Below are 14,455 nucleotides of genomic sequence, written 5' to 3'. Positions count from 1 at the left end.
GAGCATAAGATCTCAGAGAAGGCACTCAGGACCAGAGTTCAAGCCCCATAACCAATTAAAAAAAAAAAAAAAAAGCTGTGCCTTGTCCAGTCATTTTCCTATGCAATATAATGAGAGTAGGAAGAAATCAGCACAGAACCAAGTTTAGCAAGTTTAACTTTCCAGAGTTTCAGTTCCTGTGGTCTCATCTACATCAAAGCAATAGTAATGTCTATCTCAATGAGGACCCCAGTGACATATAATAGGTGTTTGATAAAGTGATTTAAGCTTTTTATTTCCTTAGGATTGTAACTGCCATCCATTTAAAAAGTTGTTGCTTTAAGTTAATAATAGCTTATAACTGATGTTCTAAATAGTTAATACATGTTTGAGCAATATCATTTAATACATATGTGTATCTGGATGGGTGTATCTTTATATATGTATCTATCATCCACAAATAATTTGGTTTAACTGAATGAAGGAGCTCAAGTATGGCTTTGTTAGGTTGGCTATAGCATATTTTGTTCTACAGCTTGCAGGTAAGATTCTTCTGTAATTGTCTTGAGTTGTTGGTTAGCCTGGCAATTTGGGATCCTTGATAAAGTTGTGCATAACAGTTTATGTTTTCTAGACTTGTGTGTTACATAGTTTTTTGGTTTTTCAGTCCTTTAAAGCCAGTTTTTCTTATTTGTATGTACTAACATTTGTAACTTGCAGCTCTGCACAGACTTTTGGTTGTAGAACATCTAAGTCTGATGTAACATGTTTAAACCAAAACAATTGTTTTGTTTGGTTTTTGTTCTTTTAGTTAGGCTTATTTTCCCTCATAGATTATATTCAGTTGCTGCACGTAGAAAGGGCAGGATTGGGCTGGGAAGGTGGCTCAGTGGTAGAGTGCTTGCCTTGCAAGCATCAGGCCCTCAGTTCGATTCCTCAGCACCACATAAGCAAAAAGAAAAAAGCCAGAAGTGGCGCTGTGGCTCAAGTGGTAGAGCGCTAGCCTTGAGCTGAAGGGCTGAGGGACAGCGCCCAGGCCCAGAGTTCAGGCCCCACTACCAGACCCCCCCAAAAAAAAGAAATGGCAGGATTATGGTACCTAGCTATCATCCCAGCACTTGGAAGACTAACACGGGAGAATCATGAGTTCCAGAGTAGTCTATTTTTTGACCTTCTGTCAAAAACAAACAAAAGGCAGAGGCACTTATAGGGTAATTTATTGCTAGATTCTCATGACCTACCTTGAACAGTGATCAACTTTTGTCTAATTCTCATTCCCCTCCTCCTCCATACCCTACCTTTTTTTTTTTTTTTTTTTTTGTCGGTCATGGGGCTTGAACTCTAGGCCTGGACACTGTCCCTCAGCTCTTCAGCTCAAGGCTAGCACTCTACCACTTGAGCTACAGCACCACTTCTGGACTGCTGAGTGGTTTATTGGAGATAAGAGTTTCACGGTCTTTCCTGCCTGGGCTGGCTTTGAACCCTGATCCTCAGATCTCAGCTTCCTGAGTAGCTAGGATTTATAGGGGTGAGCCACCCAAGCCCAGCTACCCTAATTTTTTATACCCAGCTACTGGATTATTTTGAAGTAAATATTGGGCATTGATTCTCTTCTGTTTTTTTATTTATTCCAAGAAACATTTCAACATAATGACTTTTTTGTTTGTTTGTTTGTTTTTTGGGTCCGGTCGTGGGACTTAAACTCTGGGCCTGGGCGCTATCCCTCAGCTCTTCAGCTCAAGACTAGCGCTCTACCACTTGAGCTACAGTGCCACTTCCAGCTTTTTCCTTTTTGCTTATGTGGTGCTGAGGAATCGAACTCAGGGCCTCAGGCATGCAAGGCAAGCGCTCTACCACTGAGCCACCTTCCCAGCCCTCCTCCCCTTTTTTTTTTTTTTGAGACAGTCTTTATAGTCCAGACTGGCTTCAAAGTTCAGTCCTCCTTCCTTCGTCTCTCGAGTGCTAGGATCATAGGCATATGTCACCATGCCTTCTAGTTAACAATATTTTTTTTTGAGGGATTTGAGAGGGTAAAATCTTACCATATAGCCCAGGCCAGCCTTGAACTTGTACTCCTCCTCCAACTTCCTGATTGATTACAGGGATGTACCACTATGTACAGTTGATAAAGACTCTCCAAAGCATCATTTCAATGTCATTGTCAGCAGCTTTACACAGCAATATTTATTCCGTAAGAAAAATCGAATCTACCTCTCTCTGCTCTTTCTAGCTTTTTTCTCAGCTCTTTCCTTCTCTTCTCTTTCCCAGCTCTCTTTCCCACCTTTCCCATACGCTCTCTTTTCTAGCTCTTTTGTAGTTCTTTTCTCTTTTTTCTAGCTCTTTTCTCTCTCTTTCCCAGCTCTCTTTTCTAGCTCTTTTCTCACTCTTTTTTCTCTCTTTCCCAGCTCTCTCTCTTTCCCAAGCCTTTCCTAGCCATGTGGTGGGCCAACATGGCCTGGTGCCAGCCAGATCGATGAATAAACCTACCCCTTACCTGAAAAAAAAAAAAAGAAAAATCAAATGTAGTCATTTGCATTTCATCAATTTTGGTTTTGTTTTTCTTTTGTTTTGCCAGTCCTGGGGCTTAAACTCAGGGCCTGGGCACTGTCTCTGTGCTTCTTTTGCTCAAGGCTAGCACTCTACCATTTGAGCCACAGTGCCACTTCTGGCTTTTTTGTTTATGTGGTACTGAGGAATTGAACCCAGGGCTTCATGCATGCTAGGCAAATACTCTACCACTAATCCACATTCCTAGCCCCTCCTTGATTTTTTAAATCAAGTAATAATGGAATTGTAGAGTAGTAGGTAGTGCTAGAGGTTTTGAGAATGAGGTGTTTCAGTTAAAAATGAGTTAGGAAAATACTTAAACTCATTTCAAAAATAGGAAGCTGCTTTTATTAATGAATAGAGATTCTTAAAATATTAATATATTTGGCTTTTTGGAGATTATTACCAATTTGTATTGTGAAATGAGTCTTTTGGTAGTTGACAAATGAAGTGAAATGTTAGTAGCTTACACTTTTGGGGGAGAGTTCTCAATAGATGGTGAATAAATAACAGATAACTGTTAACTTTGGGACAGTGTCTTCTGAATTGTAAACTATGATACATAAAATCAGGTTATATTATAATTCTTACTTGTCAGCATAGAATAGTAGCTTATTTGAGCATTTAAAAATTACTGAAATAAGCTTATTTTAATCTTAACTGTAGTTTAATGAAATATGCTAACATTAAGCTTTTTATGGCCAGTTTTGATCTAGGGTAAAATCTAATTTTAGATCATTGTTGTTATGTAACCCCCAAGCTGGTATTGAACTTAACCTTCTGAATGCTGGGATTATAGACATGCACTTAGATCTGGCTATGTTCTCTTGTTAGTAATTTGTGGCTTTGTTTTTATTTGCCTCGTTGGCTCTAATTTTTTTTTCTTTTTCCCCTCCCTCCCTCCCTCCCTCCCTCTCTCCTTTCCTTCCTTCCTTCCTTTATTCCTTCCTTCTTTCCTTCCTTGTACTGAGAGTTGAACTCAGGGCCTTGCACTTGCTAGGCACTACAGCTCTTAGTCCTGGGTTTGTTTTGTTTTGGGTAGTTTTGTAGGGATCATGTTGATCAGTATAAGCATCCAAATGAAAACTACAGTTGGAAAGGCGATGCCAGTTATACAAAATATATTTTGATTTCTCTCATTTGACTGATGAATCTACTGCAGGAATTGTTAAAATCAGTGAAGTTCATCCCTGGAGCAGCACTCAATGCCATGGTGGACATGATGGACAGGCGGCCATATTGGTGTATATCAAGACAAAGAGTTTGGGGTGTTCCAATTCCTGTATTTCATCACAAGACAAAAGATGAATACTTGATCAACAGGTAGAACTTTTTCTATAATTTTTCATAATCTAAAGTAAGTGTGGTTTCCTTCAAAAATTGAAAAATAGTTTAAACTATTGAGTATAAAATCCTTGATGTTTAATTAACTAATTAATTTAGATGATGTCCCACTAAGTGTCACCCGGGCTGCCCTGCCCTCTTGACTCTCTTGCCTCATCCTCCTAAGAGGTGGGATTACAAGCATGTGCTATCACACCTGGTTTATCACATAGGCTTTAAGTTAAATACTGTGCCGGGCGCCGGTAGCTCACACCTGTAATCCTAGCTTCTCAGGAGGCTGAGATCTGAGGATCATGGTTCAAAGCCAGCCCAGGCAGGAAACTCTGTGAAACTCTTATCGCCAATAAACCATCAGAAAACTGGAAGTGGCGCTGTAGCTCAAGTGGTAGAGCACTGGCCTTGAGCTGAAGAGCTGAGGGACAGTGCTCAGGCCCAGAGTTCAAGCCCCACGACTGACCAAAAAATAAAAATAAATAAAAAATTAAATATTGTAAAATAGCAATTTTTATTTATTTATTTTTTCCATTACAAATTTTATTTGCTCAAAGAAACACATATCCATCTTCATTGCCAACAGCCAGGATTTGGCCATCTGCTTTCCAGCTGATCTCTGGGTGTAGAGGCAATGCGTAATACAAAGCAATACAAACCTGTTCTGACTTTAAATAATTTTTCTCTGCACATCTTTTTTTTTTAAATTTTTTATTGTAAAGATACTATACAGAGGGTTACAGTTACATGAGCAAGGTAATGAGTACATTTCCTATTGAGCATTGTTACCCTCTCCATTGTTTTCCCCCTACCAAAGATTCTTCTTATGGTTGAGATATTAATAAAAGCGAGATTTTTTTCTGTACCAATAAGTAGAAAAAAAACCTCTTTTTTTCTATGAAAAAGTACTATTTACCTTGAAGTATCAAGGATCTAACTATGAGCAGTGTTTATTTAGTGTGCGAGCCTGAAATAAGATTTTTCTCTTGACAGAATCATTTTGAGTTGTCTACCCTTTTCATTACAAATAGCATTGTGTAATTATTCAGATACTTTAAATTTTAAGACATTGTAATAAGTACATGCACACAGAAGCATTGGCAATTATATCCCAGTTATTTCTTGTTTTTCTTTCTTTTTTTTTTTTTTCCTTTGGGTCCGGTCCTGGGGCCTGAACTCTGGGGCCTGGGGGCCTTCCCTCAGCTCTTCAGCTCAAGGCTAGCGCTCTACCACTTGCGCCACAGCACCATTTCCAGCTTTTTTTTTTTTTTGCTTATGTGGTGCTGAGGAATCGAATCCAGGGCCTCATGCATGCAAGGCAAGCGCTCTACCAGTGAGCCACCTTCCAAGCCCCTATTTCCTGTTTTTCTTATTTGTCTCACCATGTAGCCCAGGCTGGCCTTAAACTCCAGATCCTCTTGTTGCATTCTTTCAAGTGTTGGTATTGCAGGGATGTACAACCACACTCATCTTATTTTAGAAGTTTTTGAAAGGTTGATTGACATCATTGTGACCTTTGGATCTTGGCCTCCTGAGTAGCTTGGATTAAATAGAGGCATGAGCTAATAATGATGGGACTTGGATGAAGGCTTTTTTTTTTTTGTCATTTTTAGGCACGTAGTGGTATTTATTTATTTAATTTTTGCTTCTGGGGGTTGAGCTGAGAGCCCTGCACATGCCCTACTATATATTTTGAGTTTTATTTTTTTCTTTCGGTTGGTAATTCTTAGCATCCTCCATTAAAAAGCTAGGTTTTGGGCTGGGAAGGTGGCTCAGTGGTAGAGCGCTTGCCTTGCATGCCTGAGGCCCTGGGTTCAATTCCTCAGCACCATATAAGCAAAAAGAAAAAAGCCGGAAGTGGCGCTGTGGCTCAAGTCGTAGAGCGCTAGCCTTGAGCTGAAGAGCTGAGGGATAGTGCCCAGGCCCAGAGTTCAGGCCCCACAACTGGACTCCCCCAAAAAAACAAAAAACTTAAAAAGCTAGGTTTTATCATTACTTTATGGACTATAATGACAGAATTGAGAGAAAACTAACGACTATAGAGCTAAACAATGTAGTCCACTGGTTTCATCCACAGGGGATGTGGCCTTTCACTCGAGTCTTATGGATAATGTAGGAAGAGAGGAAAGGTGTGTCACAAGTGGTAGAGTCAACAGGAGTTGAGACCGGGAGGGGAAACTAGCCTATGTGTGTGTAGCATGCTTGGGAGAGCGGGGTCTCAGGGGCTGGACTGTAGACACAGATGATTGGTTGGAGGAAATCATAAGGAGTCTAATAAATATTAAGAATCTCAACTTTTTTTTTCTCTCTGTGTCAGTATTGAACTCAGAGCCTGGGCACTCCCCTTTAGCTTTTTCGCTCAAAGCTGATGCTGTACCACTTGAATGATGGTGGTTAATTGGAAATAAGAGTCTCAGGGTCTCCTGCCTAAGCCTGTGCTGGCTTTGAACCATAATCCTCAGATCTCAGCATCCTGAGTTGCTAGGATTTGCCAACAGTGCCTGGCTGAATTTTCAACTTTTATATAGGCATGAGGAGGACTGAGAGTGTGAAGAAAGAAAAGAAGGAAGGAAGGAAGGAAGGAAGGACTACTCCTAGAAAGCAAGAGAGAGATTGTTATAAGGCTATTTTGGTATTGTACTATTTAGAGCTAGCATAAGATTCTGGGCTAAATACTTTTGTTTTGCAGCTGTAATAATTTAGAGTTTGGGAGCTGGGAATGTGGCTTAGTGTTAGAGTGCTTGTCTAGCATTCATGAAGCCCTGAGTTTGATTCCTCAGTAACACATAAATAGAAAAGCCGGAAGTAGTGCTATAGCTCAAGTGGTAGAGTTGCTAGCCTTGAGCTTCTTAAACTCAGGGATGGTGCCCAGGTCTTAAGTTCAAGCCCAGGACTACAGATTCAAATGATTATAGTGGGATAAATCAACACAGTTCTCTTTCAAGGAAGCACAAGCTACCACCATTATTTATCATTTCTTTCAATATTTAGACGATAAAGCTTTTAGAGAATTACCTTAAAATGACAGAGGTGGGCTATATGTACATATACTGTTAATAGGTAGAGCATACTATGTTTGTTTTTTATGGTGTTGGGGTTTAAACCCAGAACCTCCCCAAGTGCCAAGTTCAGACCATATACCACCTAGCTGCACCTCCAGGCCAGAGAAAACTGATTTAATTGAACATTACTTCACGTAAAAATATACTTAGGTGGAATGGTTTATAATTCACCAATTTATAGTTAGATTAGTAAATGTCAGCTCTGTCAGAAAAACACAAGCAAGTTTTCATTAGGTAACATTTGCCTTTTATTTAGTCATTGCATTTACCTGATTGTATTACAGACTCATGTCCATTATCTGTTGCTGTGTTGCTTGCATGGTTGATTTCTGGTTGTGAAGTAGCAGAGACATACAGAATATTGGCCTATAGAAGTGACAGACAAATTCAGCCACATCGTCTGTCAATTCATAGGTCATTTTTCTGTACACCATTTGTCATGATGACTCTTTTCCTACTGAATTGTTGGGTCCATTACATGACACAGCACTTGAATTTCTGACATTTGTTCTTAATGGTCAGCCTTATAAAACAGAATGGGAAGTTATTATTTTTTCTCCCTAATCAAATAAGAATCGAGGAGTCATGCTTTTCTTTCTTTTTAGGCCTTGTACTGTAGAAAGGTGGTGACCATCAGAAGTAACAGCAGCTCCACTGGGAATTGCTTCACAGTCCACATGGAGTTGCTGTTACACCTGATAGTGCCACTAAGTTCCTCAACTTCCTTCTACTTATTTTTTATTTTCTTATTTTTCCTGTGTGGGTCCACGGATTAAACCCAAAGCTTGTCACATGTTAGACCAGTTCTCCACCACAGGTCCTAGAGCTACATTCCCAGTCCTGCCCTCCCTTCTTTCCAAGAAATAATTCCATTTTTGAAGTTAGTATCATTAATCAAGTATCACATAATTTAGATTGAAATCTGCTTCTATAAGAATGAAAAAAATTATCATAAAAAGATAAACTTGAAAACATTTGTTACCAATGAAGGAAAATAAGTTGATTAAATTTCTTTCCTTACTTCAGATGAAACTAACCATTGCAATACTTAATATCTAGTTAGGAAACTTTGACTTCTAGAAATGAGAAATCTAGTAGCACTTTTCAGTTTAATTGAAGCCTACTTTAACTACTTACAATTTTTGTTTCTTAATAATAATGACATTTCATTGCAAAACTTTTATGTTCATTAGAGAAAAAAACATTGAAATTTGTTTCCTGTGACCTTTAAAATGGATATAATTAAAGTATAGATAGAATGCTCCCTTTCCAATTTCATTGTTAAATTCAATTTTGTCAACAGATAGGAAACATTTAGCCGCTCTTACCTCATTCGTACCCTAGTAAATTGCAGAAGAAAAGTCTTAGCACCATTAATATTTTCGCTTCTAAAGACGCAGCACAGCAAGCAGTGGAATGACAGCAGCAGTTTCATTACCTGTGACTCCTAACGCTGCCTGGCTTCCAGTAATACAATAAGCCTTGAGTCCCTTTGATAGCAGAGTACAGAATGATTAGCTGGTGGTGTTGCTCCTACTGGTTTTCACTGAAACCTAAGAAGGGGCACGTAATGCTTGTGTTTAGATAAGGCCTTTGAGTAAAGTACAAAGTTTTATGATGGACTTTCTGCTCTGTGAAATACAGCATTAAATGGAAGTACTTAGATTACATGGAGATAAGCGATCACACCCATCTTTATCAACAGTAATTTATACTGATCTGTAGGTTACAAGTTAACTGTGTATTTGTTTTAAGTACATGATATTGTTAACAAAATAACGAGAATTCTTACATTCTAACGACAAATGTGGACTTCTGTTTTGCTCCCCCTTCATCCCCAAAAAGACTGCATCTTGGGGAAATATGGAGACAAGTGTTTTTAGATACCTTAAAGCATGCTCTGTTTCATTAGAAAATTTCACTTCTGAGAGTTTTGTTGTTAGGAGAGAAGAGGGCCAGTGTTTTTTGTGGTATATAAGATGTCCAACATAGCTGTGTGTAACAGAGCATATTGACATAAAGAGAAGATTGAGTTTGATCGGCTATGAAGAATGATTACCCAGCCCTGTAAGGTGGCAGCATAGTACTTCATGGTTGGCTTGGACCCAGGTAAAATTGTAATGATCAGAACCTAACTAACATATCTATCTTTTGAGAACTTGTGCAGATTTTATTTGTATTTTTTCAGATTTTTGGCTATTTACCTCAAGGTTTAAGGTTAATATATGTGTGTTTAGATTTTTATTTAGTTAGTATTTTTTTTTTCCTTGGTCAGTTGTGGGACTTAAACTCTAGGCCTGGGCACTGTCCCTCTAGGCCTGGGCACTGTCCCTGGGCTCTTCAGTTCAAGGCTAGTGCTCTGCTACTTGGGCCAACACTTCCAATAATTATTTTTATATTCCAGTATTGGGGCTTGAACTCAGGGCCTTGGCGCCTTCCCCTAGCTTTGAGCCACAGCTCTACTTCCAGCTTTTTGGTAGTTAACTGGAAATAAGAGTCTCATGGATTTTCCTACCAGGCTAGATTTCAGCTTATTGAGTAGCTGGGATTACAGACATGATCAAATGGTACCCAGTTTCTCTGTGTGTATTTTAAATTGTACATTTTAAATTAAATACATTTATGTACTTTTGAAATGTTGGGACATGAACAAGTACCTCATGCATGATAAGAAAGCTCTCCATCCTGAACTACATTTTGACATGCAGTTATGTCCGTTAGCCTAAACTGGTCTCAAATTTAGGCTTTTCCTGCTTCTGCCTCTGAGTACTAGATTGTAGGTGTGTATCACCATGCCCAGCACAGATTTTGTTTTCAAAACTCTATCACAATTTTTAGGATCATTTAGTCTACCAGAGTAGAAAGACAGAGAATGTTTTCTTTTTCTGACACCAGTTCTTTGCACTTTTAATTTGTTGTAAGTTTTTTTTATCTGCATTTTTATTTTATTTTTATTTCTATTTTTTAATTTCTTTATTGACAAAATTATATATATTAGTTGTCTACAACCTGACCATTTGGAATACATTTATGTATCATTAACATATACTTGTTTCACTTTATTCTCTCATTCTACCTCTTTTTTTTTTCTGGCCTAGACTAGTGAATTTATTAAGATGTTAAAAAATTCATGGCTTGGGCTGGGAAGGTGGCTCAGTGGTAGAACACTTGCCTTACGTGCATGACGCCCTGGGTTCAATTCCTCAGCACCACATAAGCAAAAAGAAAAAAAGCCGGAAGTGGCGCTGTGGCTCAAGTGGTAGAGCGCTAGTCTTGAGCTGAAGAGCTGAGGGACAGCGCCCAGGCCCAGAGTTCAGGACCCATGACCAGACCCGCCCCCCCCCCCAAAAAAAAAAAAATTCATGGCTCCTCAAGATTCAACATACTTACTAATTGACACATGCCATGCTTCTAGCTCTTTATTCTCTAATTTGAGAGGTCATCCAAAATCTCAAAGTAGAACTGAATTGTTGACCTAATTCTTAGTAAGACATATTTAATACATATTATTTAGAATTTAGTATTTTAATAATTCCTAGTAAAGAAGAAGGCAGCAGGTCTTGTACTAAATGTAAATGAGTCTCACATTTTTAATAAAGTAGTGCTATTCTTTCTTAATTTTTTTTTTTTTTTGTCAGTTGTGGGGCTTGAACTCTGGGCCTGGGCGCTGTCCCTGAGCTCTTCAGCTCAAGATGAGTGCTCTACCACTTGAGCCACAGCACCACTTCTGGTTTTCTGGTGGTTAACTGGAGATAAGAGTTTCTTGGACTTTCCTGCCCTGGCTGATTTTGAACTGTGATCCTCAGATCTCAGCCTCTCCTGAGTAGCTAGGATTATAGGCATTGAGCCACCAGTGCCCAGCTTGAAACTGGTTAAGCAGATTTGATTTTCATTTGCACAGATAGCATTTGTGGTTATGTCATTTCTAAAATGTGTTACTAGTTAACCTAAAAGAAAAAAACCAAGCAAACTTTCTTCCTTGCTAAAGAGACCTTTCTGAAAGAAAAAAAAAGTATAATTTATGAATAAAACGTATGTAAAATACAAGGTTAAGAATTTGAGGTATCGGGCTGAGAACGTGGCTCACTGGTAGAGCGCTTGCCTTGCATGCATGAGGCCCTGGGTTTGACTCCTCAGCACCACATAAGCAGAAAAAAAAAGCCGGAAGTGGTGCTGTGGCTCAGGTGGTAAAGTGCTAGTCTTGAGCTGAAGAGCTGAGGGACAGTGCCCAGGCCCAGAGTTCAGGCCTTACAACCGGTTCCCTCCCCCCCACCCAAAAAAAAAATTTGAGGTATCATTGGCTAAGGTTATAGATTGGAAGTAGAGAACTTGCCTAGCATGCATAAAACCCTAGGTATAATCCCTAGCTCTGCATAAATGGGGAAAAAGTCAAGATTATGTTTCTTCTTATAAAAAATATATAGTATGTATGTCCAAGTAAATTATATTACTTCCATAAGAAAATGTAATTTAAATAACTTATTTAGACTAGAAATATTTAAGTTTGGTGGGATTTTACAGTTACCTTAACATGACAACAGCAAAATTGAAATCCTTCTTTGGTTCTTTTATAGACTCAGTAATATTGTTGAGTATAGCCAAATAGATTGCTGAGTTACCTGGAAGTTAAGAATATGACAAAAAGATCCAGTGAGTTGAATTTGGCATTCTAAAATGCCTGTGGAGTATCTTTAATGGTAAACTTATTCTGTATTATTAAGACTTTTCAGAATAACACTTTTCAGTAGCCTTCTTTGCTATAACTTTTTCCTACTGTTCATAGAAACTGAAGCTCAGAAAAATATTGTTCTTTATTCCTGTCAATGGGCAATAACTGGCAGGTGGAGTGGTCTTTGGACTCAGTGCTTGCTCTGTCAACACACTAATCTTCTGAGTTGCCAAGATCCCCAGCCTCCCATGTGATTCACAGTCCTTATTTGTCGTTATTAGTCCGCTCTATTGCTTAGTCAGCTGCAGAGAATAGAAGTGCAAGTTCAGGGGCAGGGCTTGTCAAGATAGATCAGTTAAAGAGGCGGAAGAGAGAACCGAAATCAGCTCTGACCTGTGACTTAGAGAAACACACTTTCAAGGCCTGCGTGAACCATCTTACTTGTTCCTTGCAAAGTGTCTGAAAAGTGTAGGTTAGTGTGTACATGCAACTCCTTTGGACTCATGATAATATTAATCTTAATATTTCTACATTATATATATTTTATCTGTTTATTTCAATATATTTAAACTATAATTTGCCTGAGTTAGCAAAACAAAATAAAAACAGGGCAAATGAATTTTAGTATCATTCTTTTTCAGAATTTTAGTATCATTCTTTTTTTTGAGGGGGGCAGTCTGAAACTTTAACTCAGGGTCTGGGCACTGTCCTTGAGCTTCGTTTGCTTAAGGATAGCACTCTACCATTTGAGCCACAGCACCACTTCTGCCTTTTTCTGTTTATGTGGTACTGAGGAATCAAACCCAGGGCCTCATGCATGCTAGGCAAGCACTCTACCACTAATCCAAATTCCCAGCCCAGTATCATTCTTTTTTAATGAAAATTTTATAGTTGGTATCTGAGTATAGTAACTATAATTATATGTCTATATGTACTCTGTGCTTTGTGACTGCTTTGCATGTATCTCTTTTTGTTATTTTGTTAGGTGTCAAAGTTCAACAGAAGTTTGTTATATGGTCCAAGTTGGCCTTAAGTCTCCAACTGCATGGGGTAGGCCTGTGGCACCATGCCCAGCTTTCTTTTTCTCATAGGCATTAGATTTATTTTCTTTATTTATTTTTTTAGAATTTTTATTGTAGAGTTGATATACAGAGGGTTACAGTTACATGAAATAGGTAATGAGTAATGAGTACAATTCTTTTTTTTTTTTTTTTTTTTTTTTGGGTCCGGTGGTGGGGCCTGAACTCTGGGCCTGGGCGCTGTCCCTCAGCTCTTCAGCTCAAGGCTAGCGCTCTACCACTTGAGCCACAGCGCCACTTCCGGCTTTTTTTTCTTTTTGCTTATGTGGTACTGGGGAATTGAACCCAGGGCCTCAGGCATGCAAGGCAAGTGCTCTACCACTGAGCCACCTTCCCAGCCCCGAGCACAATTCTTTTTTTTTTTTTTTTAATTATTTTATTTTTTGGTCCGGTCGTTGGGCCTGAACTCTGGGCCTGGGCGCTGTCCCTCAGCTCTTCAGCTCAAGGCTAGCACTCTACCACTTGAGCCACAGCGCCACTTCCGGCTTTTTTCTTTTTGCTTATGTGGTGCTGAGGAATCGAACCCAGGGCCTCATGCATGCAAGGCAAGCACTCTACCACTGAGCCACCTTCCCAGCCCCCGAGTACAATTCTTTTTGAACTATGTCTCTCCTACTGGTGCTCTCTCCCGGTCTTTCCCTCCCATACCCACCCACAAGATGTCCAATTCATTTTCCACATAGTGTCTAGTAAATATCCCTGTTGTATTTGTTCATCCTTGTACCATCTTTTATATGTTCTCCCTTACCCTCTCAAATATAAACAAACTAACAAGACAAAAGGCAGTGTATTTTCTTAACTGATAAAGTGTGCAAATTGTGTAAACTAGTAATATGTAACTAAACATTATTGTCGTATAGCTAGGTACTTATTTCATAAAGTTTTTATGGTTTTATAATAGGATTTTATCTTCATAGCTAAAGTCCACCTGAGATGAGTAGCTATTTTAGCACTATGAATTTTGTGCTCATTTACATTCCTGTCATTTATAAATCCTTCAGAGTCTGCTGGTAGCATTATATTGTTTTCAGTCTATCCTTTATAAAATCTTTTCTAAGATATTTCAGATTTCAGTTTTAGAGCATACTTCATTTATGTAGCCTACTTAATTTCTGCTTCCCACATTTTTTTTGTAAACACTCGATTTTCCTATGAATTTAAGATCTAGGGAAGGTTTGCTCTGTGAAGTCATGATGAATAAGACACAGACGCAAATTAAGAACTTGGCACTTTTTCCTCTTTGCTTCTCTTTCCCCCACCACTGTCTCTGTGGACCACAGAAAATTCCTAGTTACTTGCACCAATGGAGTATGATCCCAAGGAGGAGAAGTTGGCTTTACTATGTGTACTTTAATGTTCTTAGTGTGTATGCCAGTCCTGGGGCTTGAACTCAGGGCCTGGGCGCTGTCCCTGAGCTAGTGCTCTACCACTTGAGTCACAGTTCCATTTCCAACCTTTTCTGAGTAGTTTATTGGAGATACAGACTTTCCCACCCTGGCTGGCTTTGAATCTCAATCCTCAGATCTCAGCCTCATGAGCTTCCAGTGCCTGGCTCAGTACTTTAATGTTTTACTATTGATTAACATAAATTTACCTAGCTTAAATGAATCAGTTTAGATGCATATATTGCATACGCACACAAACACACACATATAGTTGTAGGCATTTTATGTGTTATTGATATTCATAGTAAGTCTTTTAATAATGCTGTATAAAGGATTTGAGGCGTAGAGATGCTAAGTGCCTTTCCCAGGATCACATGAGTGGTTAGTGATAGAGCCAGA

The 14,455-nt window shown here is 38.9% G+C and overlaps 1 protein-coding gene across 2 annotated transcripts in view; it reads left to right on the top strand.

Annotated features, from left to right (window-relative positions):
• Iars2 (isoleucyl-tRNA synthetase 2, mitochondrial) overlaps window positions 1–14,455 on the top strand; it is a 49,267-nt gene that overhangs the window by 15,656 nt on the left and 19,156 nt on the right. For both annotated transcript variants that reach the window (XM_042681838.1, XM_042681839.1), the window contains exon 12: window positions 3,689–3,849. In XM_042681838.1, the coding sequence (XP_042537772.1) occupies window positions 3,689–3,849 (161 nt within the window). The remainder of the gene's footprint in view (window positions 1–3,688; window positions 3,850–14,455) is intronic.

This window comes from Dipodomys spectabilis, unplaced genomic scaffold (genome assembly GCF_019054845.1).
Source record: "Dipodomys spectabilis isolate Male_0828 unplaced genomic scaffold, ASM1905484v1 ptg000069l, whole genome shotgun sequence".
NCBI classification, from domain to species: domain Eukaryota; kingdom Metazoa; phylum Chordata; class Mammalia; order Rodentia; family Heteromyidae; genus Dipodomys; species Dipodomys spectabilis.
Note: the sequence above shows the minus strand (reverse complement) of the source record. Positions and strands in the feature narration are given on the sequence as shown.